The sequence below is a fragment of the Mirounga angustirostris genome, unplaced genomic scaffold (genome assembly GCF_029215605.1).
Source record: "Mirounga angustirostris isolate CCGP_5_RB_7025 unplaced genomic scaffold, mMirAng1.0.hap1 SCAF_6, whole genome shotgun sequence".
Classification (NCBI taxonomy): domain Eukaryota; kingdom Metazoa; phylum Chordata; class Mammalia; order Carnivora; family Phocidae; genus Mirounga; species Mirounga angustirostris.
The window spans coordinates 137,240,026-137,259,225 of NW_026991714.1; the positions used below are offsets into that span (position 1 = coordinate 137,240,026).

Consider the following 19,200-nt stretch of genomic DNA (forward strand, 5'->3'; position numbering starts at 1 on the left):
AAGCAATAGTTTAATTTATTGGCCTGTATATGTCAAGTGTTATAACAGATGTTACAGATATTTGAATGTTTAAAAATTATCAGTTGTAGACCTGAATTGCTGAGGATGCAAATTTCAGCCTTAGAATGTGGTTTATAGTCTTTCACAACATAGGTTTCAATTTCTATTCATTGCAGAAACTATGGCAGTCATCTCAACTACACAATGATATTTGATTTAGAATACTGTGAAACATATACACACCCCCAGCTTGCGTGCGCGCGCACACACACACACACACATATACACACATACAGAGACACACAAAGAATGAGCCAGATATATGGTTATATCCATTTTCTAGTTTCTAAAGAGCTAAATAACTTGTTTTATCTGTTATATTTAAAGTAAGTAAAACATGTTCTACAGAGGAGAATTAAAACATTATCACAGGGAATTTACTAACAAGTAAAGGGTGGTTTTTTGGTTTGACTTCAGTGAGAACAGACTGAAGTACAAATGAAATAAGAGCTCATAGTTCATGGCTTTGAGATGGCCCAATTTACAAGATGAAGAAAATTGAAAAATGAAGAAACTTCAAAAATTAAGAAAAACAACAACCATGTGATTGCAGTAGCCTCTTACGCAAAACAAATCCTAGAAATTAACTCTGATATACACAATATTTCTAAGGATAGTGAAATATTTTGATACTATGTCCTAAATATTATCTCTCCTGGCATGCTTTATTTCCAATTAAAATAATGTTACCTCCAAATACAATCCTATTCCTAGAGTGGACCCATGTATGATATTAACTAACATAATTATTTGTTTTAAATATTTATTGGGACAAAAGCATGGACTATTAATCGTTTTCATTTGTAGGTAAAATCTGAAATCAGTTGTCAAGATTCAAAATAGAAAAACATCCTGAAAACTTGTATATACAAAACCTCTTCAGTGGTACATTCTTAGAAGAGAGGAACAGTAAACTTGTTTTTTTCTTTATAATATAGACTTCTATGAAGCCGTTCCCCTTTATTTCATGATGGTGTCTTAGATGTACTTTAAAAGAGAATTTCACACTATTCTCTTTGTTTAATGTGACAGTGTGAGAAAGTGATCTTTATTCGTTCAAAAAACTCTGCATGTAGTCTATGTTTAGGTTCTTTTAATGTGTTTGTCTGTGATTTTTAAATGCTAAACATGTAAACAGATAAATTGTCAATGTTAATTCTGTATCCTGTCACACAACTGATCTTTCTTTCCTGCCATTTCTTTCCTTTTTATCTTTTTTTTTGTGTGCATTCATGTTGCAGTTGATAAAATTACGTGAAGAGGTGAGTACTTCCTAGCTTGCCTTTTTTTTTTTTTAATTCTGCTTTTTCCTATAAAATTGAGTTTCTAAATCTGAAGTAAGATCTTTGGGTTCATTTTTTTCCAGGAAAATTTACACATAGCAAAAGTATTGATTATATGGCTGGAAATGTTCTCTGCTGACTATCTTTTAAAAAAACAAGTAAGCCCTAATCATGCTTATCACAGTGATCATTGTTGGTTGGCATCCGGAGAAAATTCATATTTTAAAGGCCAAAAAAGGGAAGAAAAATAAAGGGATGTCTTAAAACTTTATCCAAGTGTTATGTAGACTAACTTCAGGTTTGTTTTATTTATATTGGTTTTTCAAAGAAGTCAATATGATTAAAAAATTTTTTTTTCTGACATTCCAATTTACTGAAAATTCTTTTAAAATAGACTCTTTTCCCTCACCCAAAATTCTTAGGTTCAACACAAGATATCATGAATCTATTTTCCTTTTAGGGAAACACACATATGTTATAAATGCTCTACTAGTCTGTGTACACAGATACTTAAGAATAGCCAAAGTTCTCCTCATTGTTAAACACTTTCCTTTTTGTAGGAAATAGCACCCAAGTGAGTTCTCACTTTTCTGAGTTGCTGGCCTGTTTTATAATGCAGCTCCGGACTTTTTAGTGGCCCAGCAAATATTTACAGCAATGTTTATCATTTCCTCCGTGTATCAGTGAGGGATGTTGAATGATTCTGGTCTTGTTTTTTGTTTGTTTTGTTTTGTTTAATTAAGCCAAACTTAACAAATATGTTTTGGTACTCTTTTTCAGAGATAAAACAGTTATATTTTTTACTTAGTGAGGTTGAGTTTTGTTACTTTTATATTAGGGCATAAAATAATGGCCCAAGTTGCAATTTGAAAGCTGTCTAATTGCTTATAAAGAGTACCGTGAATTATTTTTGAGTTTAGATTGACTGCATTGATTAGGTTTTCCTAGAATTTTTTTATTGGTATGTCATCATTCTATAGCTGACGTGAATACTAAATGAGAGGCTTGTAGACATGGTTTTCACCACCTCTTTTGACTTAAGATGCTCAAGTGACATCCTCTCTTAGTAAAAGTAATAATGATTTATAAAATAAAGGGTGAAAATATATAAAACCCTTACCTTCTAACCTTCTTGTTTTTTTGTGTGGAAGCAGATGTATATACTAAATGAATATAATCAATTGCAGTTTTGATGTATGAGATTATTCCTGAGGTGGGTGATACTCAACATTATTTTCCTGCAAGACCAGAGTATCTGCTTATATGTATTTGCATATGCTCATGCTTAGGTGAACAATCTGAATTTTCAAATCTTAATGGAACTAACAATAGACTCTAAAACCTGTATGTGAAGAAACTGCACAAAGCTCTTCTGAATTTAGTGAATATAATTAATAAAATATTAGGCCTTATTACAATCAGCATTTTTGACAGATTAATTTTGTTAAGCTGAATTGTGTGGACTTAGAAATCTTAATTCTGAAAGCTGAAAACATCACGTCTGCATTTCTTTTAAAATATGTTTTATCATCATTTTTGGCTTAATTCTTTTGTTGTGCCTATAGCAACAGTTTCATCAATAATGGCTCTGAACTGCATGTTTCCAAAACTATAACCTGGAATGGAATTGTACTTGGAAGAATTAGATCATTCAACTAATAGAATAATATGCTCTGGAATATTCTTTTAACAGTCTTTGATATGGATGTAGCATTGATATTTGTAAAATAGATTATGATGATGACAGTGCCTTGGTATATGGTTTGCTCAGAAGAGATTGTTTCTCAGCCAGGATTCTAATAGTAATCAAACAGTGAATGTACCCCAGATTTCCTCCTTGTACCTCTCCTAAGAACACAAGCATTCATCTGCTTCAAAATAGGACGTTTGGTTGTGTTTGGATACAAAGTATGCCCCATCCCTTCCTTGGGATGTTCTCTCTCTTGGCTCAGGTCTGGGAACCGGGCATGCTTGGAGGCAGGCTGGTGTGTACAGGGAGCTGAACTGGTTGGTGCTGGCTGTGCTGAGCCCTCCGTCTGAATCCTGCATCTCCAGCTCCCCACATTGCACAGCTCCTCACGCAAGTTGAGCTCTGTCTGAAGCTCCTGCACAGCTTCACTTACCTGCTTTGAAAGGGCTGAGGAGAGGGTGAGAGAATGAGTTTGGGATGGAGTGTGGGGGCAAGTTGAAAGCATCAGCTGCTACTGTAGTGTATTTCCTTTCATTTTCAGAGACCAGGGCAATGCACAACTAAGGGAACAATGTAAATAGCACAGCTGTTACAAGAACTTGATTTTAGCTTGACTTAAGTGAAGAGCTTCCAAAATACAAAGTGAGGTCCTGCTGGAAAGCTGCTGGTAAACTGGTAGTCCTCTTGTGTGCAGATTTACTCTGATAAAATTGAACTGTCCTGAAGAAGAGTTACTTCCATTATTTAGGAATATGCATTTTTTGGTAAATTTCTTTTAGAAATGTTGCTCTCCATTAGAGCCGTACACTTAATAATCATTTTGGCTCTCTTTCGTGGAATTCCAAGAATCATTCTAGATTTAAATTCTTTGTTTCTTATGTTATCTGTTATCATATAATTAGACTGTCCATTTCCAGTATTGATTTTTTTTTTAATCTATAGTAGCTTAGTGTTTTCTTTTCATTTAGGGATTTCATCCAATATGAAAATGAACCAAAAATTTTTGTTCTGTTATTCTGAATTAAAATTCAGATTTACTCTTGATTTCACAAATCAAATATCTTTTTAGAGAATTACCAGTTTGAAATTAAGTCCTTCGTTAAGGTAGAAAACAATATTCAGAGAAGAGAAGAATAATCCCTACTCCCAAAACCTGCATGTAGGGAAAATTAGGAGGAAGAAAGCTATTTTTGATAAGCTGAGTAAAGTGTTTAATTTTATTTAAAAATAGTCATATATACCAAACACAGAGAACTCCACTTGCTTTTCTTTTTCTCAATTACAGCCTTCAGTGATTTAGCATTTTCATGATATAAGCATTCCTTCCTTCCTCCCTCTTATTTATTTAGGTTTTTTATTTATTTATTTATTTGCAGAGGGAGGGGCAGCTTTTCTCTTAATTTCTCCGCTGTGTATTAGACAACTCTATTAATTATTATAGACTGTTGTTGCAGCTTTCCTGACCTTCACATCAGGTCCTATCTCTCTGTTCTAAATGCATTGTTTTAATGATTCTTCCCCCCAGCCCCTGCCCCCCCCAGGCCCTTCCCCCCCAAAAAAAATTTTCAAGGAAAGCTTTGATGTGGCTTTAGCTGCCTCCAACGTCTGGCCGCATCTCAGATGTGTCACCTATGCCGGGAGGGAATAAGGAAATCACGTTTTGAATGGTAATGATAACATACTAATCACTTCCTTTCTTTGAAGATGGAAGCGAGATATTCTGTCAGCATCCCTGGCTGCTAGAGCTTGGAGGCACTGGTCTAGGTGTATTAGCTTAAGTGTGCATGTCAATACAGCTTGCATCTCCACAATCCACGGGGGCTCATTAGAGCAAGGTAGATCGTTTCGCTCGACAGCCACTCAGATAATATGTGTGGCACCTCCTTTTTTATTATTATTAGAAAGCGTTTCTTCGATTTTAAATGACATCTGTCAACAACACAAAGTTATAGAGTTGTGGTTGCATTTTTCCTTTCCCTTTGACCAGATACCAAAACTGAGTTGAGGGGGGAAAGTACGAATTTATACAAATACGCATATGCATGTACACACACTGAAATATACAGATACACGTATTCATATATTTCTAAGTATCCAGACATATGTGCATCTGTACACACACATACACACACACGTGCATGCACGTATTCTTACTCGTTCACAGCCATGATTAATTTATAAATCTGTTGGTCAACCTGAATAGATCTAGTGACTGATCATTATGGATAAAAACCAAAAAAAAAAAACCAGCCTCGGTGTAGAAAAGAAAGTTGGGAAGTTGAGAATTTGGGGAAAATCCTCTCATTTCCCCCATTAATTTATAACATGAAAGAATGCATATAATTATTATCATTTTAGTTCAGTTTAAAACAGTGGGTGTTAGAAGTTCACCTTCAATCTAGTGTCCTATATTTGGGAACAAACCCACATTTTTGTGCACCTATGTGCACGGAGGAAGATTTCTCTTGTTCCTTGGTGATTGCCCTGAGTTGTCTTAACACTAGATCTACTGTTTAATATTCTGTTCTAGTAGTGAATGTTGTTCTATATGGCATCTTCCACACATCCAAAATTGGAGGGCATTCTCTTGAAAATAAAGTTCCTCTTTAAAAATTCCTATCTGCAGGAATCAAAGGAACAAATGAGTTTTTTAACTGATGGCATTTTATAAAAAATAAATACAAAATAGGGATCATAAATCTATGCAAGTGTCTCATCTGTCTACTCTGCTGAAAAAGGAAAGATCCAGTTGACTTGCGTCTTCGTACATTTCTGTGTTGGGGAATAAGATTCGTGTGGCCATGTACAATATGAGTCTGCCTTTTAAAACAAAAAAAAGTGGATGGTCCATACACAAACAATTGATTGGAAATCTGCCCATAGGAGATTTGCTAAAAATTATCTATAATGCGTGGTGACTCCCACCCCCCCCCCCCCCGCCCAGAAATGTTAGGGCATATAAAGGCATTAATTTTTTTTAAGGCAAAAAAAAGAACATTGTAGACGGCCGTCTGATTTTTTTTCCTTTTTCTTTTTCAGAGGGCACATCTGCTCGATAACACAGAGAGGCTGGAAAGGTCATCTCGGAGACTAGAGGCTGGATACCAAATAGCAGTGGAAACCGGTAAGAATTCTGAGAGTGAGCAAATTGTCTTGCTTATGCACAGCAGTCTTCACAACACATGACATTTCAGGGAAACTTCAAAGGAGTAGCAGAGACAGCAGCCCGAGATGTGGTTTACATATTGGGGAGACAATTGGGAGCTTATTTGCGCTTATCTTTTTTCAAGTTAAAAGGCATGACATCTACTGAAAACAGTTCCTGAGGTTTAAAAGTATACATCTGAAAAGAGATGGAATACTTTGTCTCAATTCTACATTTGTCTTAATATGCAGTTACATGTTGTCAGTTTACCCACCCGCAATGATTGCTAGCACACCGTGCAGTCTCCAGGTGTTTGCTCCTTTACATTCATTCACATATGTAAAAATTAACATTTTAATCAGTCTAAATGATGTGAACTAGGGGCAAAGAAGTAACAATATCTAGCTTACCTTATTCGTCCTGGTGTAGAAAATGATTCCTAGTGGTTCTATTTGGTTTTGTTTTTTAAAAACCATAATTAGATATGGACAAAGAAAAGTCATAGTAAGCAGCAAGGCTAATGTTCATGATAATCTTATTAGCATTAGTTAATATTGTCCAAACTTTTGGTTTGAATTAACACTAGTTATTAATTTCAGAAAATACAGCCCTAATTTGACTTCTAAGACTTGTCTACTTAAAACAGACAAGCTTTTTCATTACAAATGTTTCATGCAATGACTGTATATTTTTACACAGTAAATAAATATCTGTTAGCCCCTGCATAGTCATCCATTTCTGATAATTTAGCGATCTTTGTTGTTTTGTTTTGTGAAGTACAGATTGTATAAAATTTATTTTACATAGTTTGGATAGTTCTTGCCCAGTATGTAAGCCACAAAAATATGTGGTTAACAATGATTCCATTGATATTTTAAATCTAGTGTCATAAAAATGTTTATTTAGGAAGAACAGGTAAAATGAAAACGATTACAAATATTGTGTGTGTGTGTGTGTGTGTGTGTGTGAATGGCGGGTGTTTTCTCTCGCCCTGAGTTCATGGCTATCCTATACTGGCTTACTGTGTGATGACTTCTAAGGAACTGAATGGGAAGAACACAAATGGCATTAGCATTATAGTAATGGTGAGGAAACTAAAGAAAACCATAACCCCTCAAGATTCTTTAACAATGTGGGCAGCCCTTCTTTCTGACATTATTAATAGATTGGCTTTCTGCCCTGATTGGAATAAAAGCCAGCTTTCATTTGTTCTTTTTGTCCTTGGGCTCACCTTTAGAAGTGACTGTCCTGGTGAAGAATGTCAATAACAGAAAGAGCCCTGAACATGATGAGGTCAAAGGACCAGACTTGGGTTCTAGCTCTTATTTCTGTGACCTTGAGCAAATCACATAACCTCTGAGTCTCAGTTTCTTCTTCAATAAATGGAAATAAATTACCTATCTTAGAATATTCCTAAGAAATAATACCATATGCTAAAATATTTTATATACTGTAAAACTATATAAATATAAATATTATTATTGTGGTCATTTGATGATATACAGGCACTTATCTTTCTCTATTCATAGAAAAAAATTTTATTGTGGTTGAAATTTGTGTATGTTTAAGGAATTTAAAAAAGTGTTACTTTGACATCCTTGGAGAATGTAGCCCTGTACCAACTGAACAATAAGGGACTTTCTTTGACAAAACCTCCCATTGGTGAGTCTCTTACAAGGGACTGGGTTGGGTAGGGGATATTCTTGCTTTGACACTTGATCACAGGACTTGATTTGTCTGATTGGGCTACCTTTTCTCTTTCACTATATCATTCATGTATTTCCCTCCCAAAGCTTAAGGAAGTCATCAAAGAAGATCACAGATACTGCATTGATCAAGAAGATAAGATTGAATGGGATTTGATGGTTATTCTTTTTGATGTGTGCTAAAATATAACATTCACATCAGCTTATCAATGTAGTCAACATGGAAATGCCACTTTAAGAGTGTCCCGAAAACCAGCCTCCATCCCCTTGGACTTTTTGGTAGAATACAATGGTAGTTTATAGAGTTTTGTAAAATTAGATATCTATTTGTTATATAAGGCTTAGGAAGTTCTTGCAGACTATAAAACCAAGTCTGGGAGGAGGAACAGGGTGGGCTTTGTGGAAAAGAAGACAGATATGGTACAGCCTTTGCCTAGACGGGAGTCATCACATTTTCTTAGATGAGTTGGAAAGTGGAGTGAGAAATGAGAAGGCAGACACAAGGCCTTTGTCCTGTTCTTGCTTCTTACTAAAGTAATATGGGGAAAAGTCCCTGTGACAGGCGCCATGTTGTTTTTGCATTTCCTGCTTCCCTGCTAGCCCTCAGCCTGGTCACACCTGGTCAGCCAACAGCCCTGTGTTTTGATTGTGATGTAAACTTATGGCGCCAATCATTTTGTTATTAGTATTAGTAGAAGAACAACGTCTTTCAAAAGGAAAAACTTACTGGTTTCTTTTTCTTAAAGACTATGAAAATCAAGGAGGATAAGAAATAGAAAAGCTAGTAAGACTTGAAATAGCACAAAAGAGGGAAATGGTTTACGAGTATTGATTGGTCTCATGGTTCTTAGACCACAACAGGAGTTTCCGCCAGGCAACAGCAAAATAAGAAAAAAATTACAAAGTAGTAACTTTCTCATAAGGCAAATTTTATTAATTTAAAGGACACTTTTTCTAAGATGATGTTTTTCCTGTTTGGGGGTGATAAAAGATAAGATAGCTTTATGATATGATACAAAGAGTAGGTAGAAGTTATATGTTTATTTTTTTCTCTACCTGGAAAAACAACAAAATCGAAGACCCTATTTGGGTCCTCTGAAATGTTTTTTGAAATTTTACTTGTCCACAAAATCTGGGAAATACTGTCTGATGGACTGAATTAGAGAAAGACAGAGCAACTCCATTATTTAACCTGGTAATTTATCAGGTGTGTGACTTTGAGAAATCACTTAATCTCTCTGTGTATGTTTTTTTTAATTTGCAAAATGGAAACCTGACACCAGATTCTATGTATCTCATAAGTTTGTTATAAAGTAAAATGAGGTCATATATATTCAAGTTCTTAGAAAGTACAGAAGGCTCTGTAAAAGTCATCATTTTTATGTTATTGTCAGCAAAAGTGGTCATCTTTCAAAATTATTGGCAAGAGATTTCAACAAAAATCTGTATTCTATTCATTAATTTGATAACTATTATTGGCAAATATCATAAAAGAAAGTTTATTATATGTAATCAGTTATATGTAAATAGAATAGAAAGCATATTAGTTTAACCACTGGTGTCTTCCTAGCAAATAATGAAATTCGTCTTCTAAAGTTCTTGAAACATTTCTTATGTTTTAAAAACTTATTTTGTCCAATTGGCAGTTACTGTCTCTTTAAACAGCTGCTCAGTAGAGGGACACATGTTCAGAATGCATTTGGTCTGAGAAAAAGCACATGAGTATTTCTAAGTGCCATTTACACCTTGATATATATATTGAGTTTAATGACAATCAAATTTTCTTTCTTGGATTCCTTCCTTTTTGAGAAAATTGATAAGTTTACCAGTTAATTGAACAGCTCTATCTAGAGAAGAAGAGACAGAGGGAAGAGCATATGATATTAAACTAAAGAGCTAATGGTAGGACATTTTAGTCTCAGACTGACATCCAGAGAGATAATTATCAGTCCCATAAACTTCCTTGAGAGCGACCATCAAAGACCGAACACTGTGGTGGTTGTGTGAGCCATTGGCTTGCTCCAGTTTGGCATTTCCTGTAAGTTCTTGTCCTAAAATCTGTGCATAAAAAGTGACTTCCTTTTTTTCATTTACTACTAATAGTCAGGTCTGATTCTTAGCTGTGGAGATCACCATCTTGTTTGAGGTCAGGGACTTTATACTTAAAACTCTGGATCATCTGCCCTTTACTCTGAAATTATAACTTTTCTTTCCTCTGAAGCAAATTATCCCAGAATTACAACAGGCACAAAACTAATGTAAACTATGTGATTAATAAACAAAATAGGTTGAAAGAGAAATTATACAAGTGCAGAAATGCAAGGCTCACTCTCTCCTTTCAGTAGGTAAGCAGATAGTTTAAGATAGTTAAGTTTGGGGGCGCCTGGGTGGCTCAGATGGTTAAGCGTCTGCCTTCGGCTCAGGTCATGATCCCAGGGTTCTGGGATAGATTCCCACATCGAGTTTCCCGCTAGGCGGGAAGCCTGCTTCTCCCTCTGCCTCTCTCTCTCTCTCTCTGACTCTCATGAATAAATAAATAAAACATTTAAAAAGAAAAAAAAGAAAAAAGATAGTTAAGTTTGGGGGCAGTATGAGACAGGCATTTTGTTACATTAATGAATGAATGGACTAGTACATTTCAGATAGTGGCAAAGTGAAGCAGGGTATTAAAGAGTAACTGATGAAGGCTACCTTAGGCTAGCTAGTCAGAAAAGACCTCCCCAGAGAGGCGCCTTGTAAGCTGAGTCTTGAACAGTACAAAGGTGCCGTCAATAAGCACATTTGGGGCAGAGGATTCCAAGAGGGAAAAGCGAACACAAGGACTCTAAAATGAGAAGGTGTCCAGGGTGTTCAGGCAACAGAAAGAAGACCAATATGGCTGCATCAAAGTGAGCAAGGGGGCATGGTACATTGATTAGGTCAGAGCCAGGTGGAGTGCAGATTCTGTAGGGTCCCAGGGCATGGAAAGGAGCCTGAATTTGACTCTTAAGAGAGTAATGCCATTGGAGAGCTTTCAGCAGACAAGTGGCCTGATCTGAATTGTGGAGAACAAGGATTGTAGGGGTGGAGTGGCAAAGGATTGGAAATAAGGAGATTTGCTAGGAAATGTTTATCGTAATCCAAGATTTGGTTCTTTTACCAGTTGAAATGAATGGAAGGATTTGATGGTAAAGATGCAAGGGAAATTATAAGTCATTTTAAAAGCCATTCAGGAGCAAGGAGCTTGAAATTTGTCATTGATTTCCTTAACAGTTGGCATGAGATCCCAAAGATTCTTCCTTAAGGATAGCACACCCCCCTCAAATGGAGACTTATTCGTCCTTGCACCTGGTTGGGCTTTACACAGACAATGGCCAGTCCATTGGGCTGTTGGTGATGGACACCGCAGTTATAAATCTGAGCTTAAAACCAAGTTTATGATGATATTTTATTTGAAAAATTATGATAATGATACCTATTTCCTAGAATTTATGTGAGGCATAAATAAAATAATGTGTGTAGAAAGATTTTGTAAATTACCTCACAAAAGTATGGTGTTTTTTTTCTCTAGAAATCTTCACTTTAGGTAGCTTCTGAATGTAAACATATATTATTACTTTGCTTAATTTTGTATCAGTGTAAAGAGGAATGGGTTAGTTCCTTACTACCCAAAGTGGGCCTCAGGACCAGCAACATTCCCTGGGAGCTTGTTAGAAATGCAGGATCTTGGGTCCCACTTCAGATCTACTGAATCAGAATCTGCATTTTAACAAGATCAGCAAAGATTAAATCAAAATTTAATTAGCTATCCACTCTGCAGTGTTAGCTTTAGTCTGTGTCTGAACTGGATAAAGGTTATTCCATTGAATCTCCTATACATGTGTGGATATGTATATCTAAACATGTGTGGAAAAATTTAGGCAGGTAGCCATGGGTAGTTAACACCTACACTCCCTATGAAATAATACATATGGTTGTGTCTGTTAATATTGGTGGCATTGGATATGAGGGTCGTATTTAAGAGCTATAATAATTATTTACCTTACTTTGTTTAGGAAAATGTGAGTGGGCATTACTTGGTAACTAGAATAGGTAGTAACCTATCCAGTAACCCAAAAGGGACTCATTATACCACTTTATTTTTCTCAAAATACATTTTTCCCTATATTTAACACTACTTACATTCTTTTTAAAGAATGGTATATTTATCATCATTTCCTGTGTGTCTTATTTCATTAGGGAAATGCAAAGATAGATTTTCTGAGTAAGCATAATACCAATGTTATGTATTTATAAGTTATTTTCATAAGAGAAATATTTTCTATCTAGGCCTTATTTGTTGTAGAAATGATATAGAAGATTCTTCCATTTATGTTTGAGGGTTTTCTTGGGAGTCCCCATTCTTTTTCCATGAAGATTCATGTGCGCTCGCTCGTGTGTGCACTGTCTCTTTTTTGGTAAAAACATTTAAGTTCTGCTCTTGTAGCAAGTTCCAGTTATATAATATAATGTTATCAACTATGATCACCATTGTTAAATCCTCAGGCTGTATTCATTTTACAGCTTAAAGTTTGTACCCTTTTTCCAAAGTTTATACCCCTTACAAATTTTTTAAATTGAAAAAATAGATTTTACTTCAATTTCAATATTTAAATACTCTGTAATGGTTAACCTAGTTTTAAGCTGCAGACATTCCCCATTTTATGAATATACTTCCACAGGCCTGTTTTACATGATGTGTTCAGATTATTTTTACTTTTTATAATTTTATTTCATCAAAATCCAAATTTATTTGACCTAGTAGAGTAAGGCAGAAAAACATATGGAGTACTTTTTTTTTTCTTCTGGAAAACGAATAATTCTTAGAATTACAGCATTTTCATGAGAATAAGATAACTTATGTACACCACTGTTTCTCTTCTTTGCCTATGTCTTTTTTTAAGAGTTCATACAAGAAAAGCAATCAAGTATCAGCTTACCTTTTTAAAAATCAAAATATGTTTCATGTTCGGAACTTTTTTTAAAAGAATCAGAACAAATGCATTTAAGATATGAAGTCCCTTCCTTTGTATCTTTAATTGTCTGACTCTTGGCTGAACTACTGATGGAGTTTTCCAGAGAGTTTCATGGAGTAATAGGAGGATTATGGAGTATAAGACCACAACACTGCAGCTTTATCACATTCTGTCTTTTGGTTCTTGATCCTGTCTTTCAACTTACCTTATTATTATTATTTTAATCAACTCACTATAGAACTCATTTTGAAATTGTAATCAGTCTTGGAAGTATCTATTGAAACAAAGTTTTTATCAAACTGAAGGCCTTTTCTTAATTATTTCAAGAGTTTTTCCCAGTCTGCTGACATTTTCTTATTCTTCTGCCTCCTCATCATCGTTAATATTAACCTCTTTCCTCTCTTTTTCTTCTTCCTTTATCCCTCCCTTCTTCTCTTCAAGAAATATTTTGAATGTTCATTGCTGGGTACAGTGTAATAATTTTATTCAAAAATACAAATCATTGAATGTATTAATTTATCATCTACAGAAAAGATTGATGGGTAAAACAATGCACAATAATACAATGTAATACATAAAACAATTTTTGAAGTTGTAAGCTAGCTTGAAACTGAGCTAATATATCTCCTGCACAGAATATAAGAAAGTTGTTTCTTTTCTCTCTCTCCATTTACTAGTAAGTCATTTGTAAGACTTCTGGGAAAATAGCTCCAAAAAGTATTAACTGTATGTTTCTTGCTCTTAGAGCTGTTATCAGTTGGTGAAGAATAAATTTCTGATTCTGTAATATTAGTGGGAGTGATATACATTATATAAAAGAACGTACACATTGTATTTCACGTTTTCAACAAGATTTCATTGAACTCTGGTGAGTGTCAGATACTTCCGGGATGCAGAACTAGAAAAACAAGATATCCTAGTCCTGGGTTATCTGAGTAGACAATGTTATGCCTGTAAACACTGATTCAGATTTTTAACTTAAGTAATTTTGTTTAGGCACAGATTGGAATTCAGAAAGGCACTGCCATGTCCATATTATTGCAACAATATCAAATTAACACTTTATGTTGTTCTACAATATAGGAACAGAAAACGGGATTATACATTTGGGTTGATATTAACCATCTATTTTATCCAAGTGTGTGTGTGTATATATATATGTTAGAGAAAATATTTTTCTATAGAAATATTAAACTTTTTGACAGAAAAAATATTGCTAGAAAGAAGTTTCTGTATGCATTATTTTGGCTGGTGGAGTATGTGGTTATGCTTTCAGAATCTTAAAGATACCTTTGCTTGAAAACACATTTTGTTAAATGCCGATAAGAATTGCTTGACCATGTCCTACAAGTTTTTAAAAGTTTTCACTCAGTGGTAAAATAATCACTTTTAATGTGTAGTTATCACTTACTTTATAATTACAACCCTATTAAAGTCTTACATCTCAAAAAGCTGTGGTTCTGGTCTGAAAAGAACAGAGGAGGTTGTCATTTGGCTGAAGCTCTTGAAGAACATTTTCAAGTTACACTTAAATTTACTTTGTGAGGTTCTCTGAAATATTGGTGAGCTCCATAGTAGTAAGAAAAGGATGTCATTTATACCCTATTTGGAGAACCTTCTCCTTAGGTGGTCCAAGTGAATTCATAGGGTTCATTTTTAATCCATTAAAAAGTATTATACTCATTTTTAAAGGTGTCTTACCCCATAATGCCTATCACTTTCCGATTTGGTTTGTAAGATACACGTGAAGCCATTCTTATTCTGTTGCATCTCTGTGAGTTGAGAAAAAGAATGACGACCAAAGCAGATCGCTAAAATGCCAATTTACTTTCAAATATTACAGTGAAGGACGTTAAGCTTATGACCTTGTTGCACTGTACTTATATAACTTTCCTTGGGATTCTTTTTTAATCAGGTTTATTTTCCCTTTGAGTCTGACTTCTAGTGCCCAGAAGTTTTCTTTTCAGCAGTGTTTATGTATTTAACAGAATTTTCTGAGGTGGGGCTACAGAATTTTCACAGCATGGGTTCACATTGGACTAAGACTTTGTGTACGACTTATATCAAGTGGGAAACTTGATGGGCATAAGCTTTAAAAATGTTTTTTGTGTGTGTGCTCTACATTTGAAGCTTTTGCCTGTATTTCCTGTTGGGCTACAATGTTTTCCAGCGTTGCCATAAGAGAACAAAGTCAACATTAAAAAATAATTTTTTTTATTGAAGAATATATTTTTCCAAGTAAAGTCATTATCAAAGAGACTGTCATGGTGGGTCATCATTCATGTATGGCCCTGTGTTGCCCTTTTGCATCTTGAGGTATAAACTCTAAGTCATAGTTAAATAAATATCTATTTATTTAGAGAGACGAAACCACCCTAAAGCCAGACAAGGAAGCTTTTTGAAGACTGTCCCTTTTGGAGGAAAACTAAGCATGTTGTTGAGTAATCCTCCCATTATCCTCCATGTTGGTAGTCCGATCACGATCGATTGCCTAAGGTCCTCGTCCACATTAAAAGGTTGATATTTGGGGCGCCTGGGTGGCTCAGTCGTTAAGCGTCTGCCTTCGGCTCAGGTCATGATCCCAGGGTCCTGGGATCGAGCCCCACATCGGGCTCTCTGCTCAGCGGGAAGCCTGCTTCTCCCTCTCCCACTCCCCCTGCTTATGTTCCCTCTCTCGCTGTGTCTCTCTCTGTCAAATAAGTAAATAAAATCTTTAAAAGGTTGATATTTATGGGCACATAAAGTACACCTTTAAAATGGAGCTAATTTTCTTTAGTTCCATTTCCAATGCTATTTGCAGTATGTGGCACTTGAAAAGAGCACAGTGGAGCCTTAACATTTATTCAGAAAACAGTTATTGGGCCCTAAGAAATTAGAATTAGGGTTCATTAGACCTGGACTGAGCAATCTCTGAAAGAACAAGAAAATACTGGCTTAAATTTTTATTATTAGCAAAATTTGTATTTGCAAGTAGGGTAGGGGAGATACTTAACCCACCTGAAAGGGAAAATAGATTTTATATAATTGAGAAAGAAGCAGACCTGGCACTGTCCTAGGCACTTAGTATACAAAGTTTCTTTAATAAGGGGGAATATCTTGGCAAAATATCTGTGGGAAAATACATAGCTTATAAATCCCCATAATAAACATATTTAGTATTTTCGAAGCAAGGTGCAGGAAGTAATTAAGTCCATTTCATTGTGTCAGGGAAAGGCAGACCCTAGAGAATAAATCCAGAGGGAGCAAGGGGAAGTGAGTAAAGCGGGAGCAAAATCAGGCTTTGGGGCAAATACGTGGCTTGTGAAGACTTCTGGAGTGTGTCCTATGGCCTTGCTAATGTTCATCTTAGTTCTTAAGTATACTTGAAAGTGATAGCATTTGTTTTAAAAACATTTTCCCCTCAAACTTTTTATAATTTCAGAGTAACCCCCCCCAATTATCCCATCCATTTTAATAGTCAGATGTGTAATTATTTTTTAATACATTACAGGTTTTTTTAATGCTTCGAATTATAAACTTTAGTAGTTTTTAACCTTGTATTACATGCTGAAAATAATAATGCTAATATTAAGAATAACACTGTATAATCTACTTTGAAATTTTCAGACTACTTTTATATCTGTTATCTCATTGTTTCAATCAATAAATTATCTGATATGGAAATTATTTGTTCAGACTTATTAGTAGACTGTTCCCCTGACTAATTACCCAAATGCTATCAATTTTTACCAACCATGAGTGGCTATTAAGTTTCATCTGGCTTCATGAAGTAATCAGTATTTTTTGTTTCCCTCTTTCTCATTAGCATATCTATAAATATCTATAATGTTCAATGCTCTATGCAGACTTGTTGATGATTAGGGCCTATTATTTATACAAAGAAACAAAATGGTCATAATAAGAAAGCAACACAAATTTAAAGGATGCGCCAATTTTTCTCACTGGTGTTAACATAGAACTTTTACAAAGTCATCCAAATTTTTCATGTAGGTTGAGTTAAAGAGATTGACTGGAGTGACTTTGTTAATATAAAAAAAGAGACCTTTTTTTTTTAAACATTATGACCCTAAAAGGTAAGCATGAAGATGGACCAAGTATCTTATTGCCTTTACTGATCCTGCCTGCCGGCTGTGGATTTTCTTACTACAGTGAGTCCCCTCATCTTTATTGCTGTGTGCAAGGTACAGTGTTTCATTTTTGTTCCTACTTGGGCTTCCTGTAGAATGCCCATCCCATATAGTTCTTTAAATTCATACTGTTGTGAGAACAAGTCAGTCTTTCTGTTCTCTCCTTTGTTAACTGTATACCTCGTGGAGCAACATGTTCTTTCGTGCCCTCCCTGAGTTGTTGGACTCTGCTCAAATTAAACCCTGTAAGAGGATCAGCACGTTACAAAAGTGGAGCACCGTGTATTTTTGTATACCATCGTCTGGGAAATGCTAACACATTCAAGCCAACTAATGGTCTCATACCCATCCCTTGTAAATGAGGGCTTCCTATCTACCACATAAAAAGTAGGGAGAACACATGTACAGTTTTTGCTCTCCTTTGAGGCTAAAGATGTTTAGGCATATAAAATGCATAAGAATTATTTTGTAATCCAAAACCAAGTCAGATCACCTGTCTTTCACCTGTAGTGAAGCAAAATGGAATGTTCATGGAGCTTTGTAAATAGACAAGTTCAAATCTTGGTTCTCCCACAAGATAAACCGGGAGACCTTGGGCAAGTTCCTTAGCCTTTCCTGGTCTTCATTTCCTGACCTACAAAATCTATGTGGGTCTTCTAAATGGAGGTTGATCTGAGAGTTAAAGGAGGTAAACCACATAAAACACCCAGTGCATGTTCAGTCCATCATCGGTGCTCAGAAATGGTAGTTTCCACCTGTGTTACTTTGCAGAGTAACACTGGCTGATGTGACAAATAAACCCCAAATACCCAAGTGGCTGGATGTAGTAAAGCTTATTGCTCACTCTTGGAACAGTCCAGCACAAGTGTTCCTTCCTGGTGAGCAGACAGCCTTCCAGGCAGTGTTTCAGAAATCCACGCTTCTCCCATTTTGTGGCTCTGCCGCACATGGAGGCTTTTGAGTCCTCTCCACTGTGCCAGCAACCAGGCAAAGAGAGAAGGCAGAGGGCACGCCTGCTTTAAAAGTTCCATAGGCAGCGAGTGACACACATTGATTCTGCACACATTCCACTGGCAAGGACACATTGGATGATGCCACCAAGATGTGAGGGGGCTAGGAACTCTACTTGCAACTGGATGACCACTTTCTAGTCACAGCTTTGTACAAATATGGACAGGCAGTTTACCCTCCTCTGCCCTAGCATTTACTCCCCACCCCCTTTACTGCCTCATAATCCAGTTAAAACCCTGGCTAGTAGAATAAAATGGGGAGAGGTGGAGGAAGAGATGGCTTATGGGTCAGGTCAGTGGATGTAATCTTCTAGAATTTGTGACAAGCGAAACTTTCTTATCTCTATTCTATTAATAGACACAGTAAAGAGTCAATATCATTTGCTTTCTTTGCTACCAAGCATTTATCTCCATTGGCTTCTCAAATTTATATTCCTTAGATCTGTAACAAAAGGTGATTCTGCTGCATGTGTTTTCATCTAAGTGTTGACAATAGATACAAGTCAGCAAATTTATTTATACCATTTCTAAAGTATGTGCTTAAAGAACAGTGCAAACTGTCAGAGCTGAGAGGAACCTAAGGAGTCACGGGGACTAAATGTAATGTGGTATCCTGGATGGGATCCTGAAACATCAGACAAATGTCTGAGGACATTAGACACCAACTAAGGAAATATGGAGAAAGTGTGGACATTAATTGATAATACCTACCTATATTAGTCCATTCACTGTGACAAATGTACTATAGTAATGGGAGATGTTAATTATAGGAGACAGTGGGTGTTAAGTATATGGGAACTCTCTGTACTATTATAATTTCTCTGCAAATCTAAACTGTTCTAAAATAAGTTTGTTTTTTTTTAAGTACATTGTAATCACAGTAGTCTTCATATTTGCTGAATAGCCACAGGGTGGTATCGCCACTGCTACAGACCTGGCCTCTCCTTTTTAACTTTTATAATAATCACCACTCTCAATAATGGGGCCTTCCCAGTAATTGACAGAACCCATGCCTCTTTAAAGCATCTTGCTCAGGTTTTGGCACTGGAAATGTCCTAGGAATGTCTGCTTCCTCTTTCTTTGCTCTCCCTCCCTCAGTGCTTCTAGTCATTCTGAAAAGGACAATGTGAACTTTTATTTGGCTATCAAAAAAAGATCAGACTAATCAATCACTTCATTTTACAA

At 35.7% G+C, this 19,200-nt stretch overlaps 1 protein-coding gene across 14 annotated transcripts in view; it reads left to right on the forward strand.

Annotated features, from left to right (window-relative positions):
* VTI1A (vesicle transport through interaction with t-SNAREs 1A) overlaps positions 1-19,200 on the forward strand; it is a 358,252-nt gene that overhangs the window by 91,493 nt on the left and 247,559 nt on the right. For 10 of the 14 annotated variants that reach the window (XR_010412580.1, XM_064595276.1, XM_064595278.1 and 7 more), the window contains exons 5-6: positions 1,302-1,322; positions 6,073-6,157. Coding sequence is in view for 13 of the 14 variants with exons in the window: in XM_064595276.1 (XP_064451346.1) it covers positions 1,302-1,322; positions 6,073-6,157 (106 nt within the window). In the remaining variant the exon portion in view is untranslated. The remainder of the gene's footprint in view (positions 1-1,301; positions 1,323-6,072; positions 6,158-19,200) is intronic. The other 4 variants (XM_064595284.1, XM_064595277.1, XM_054508391.2 and 1 more) reach the window with 1 other exon arrangement.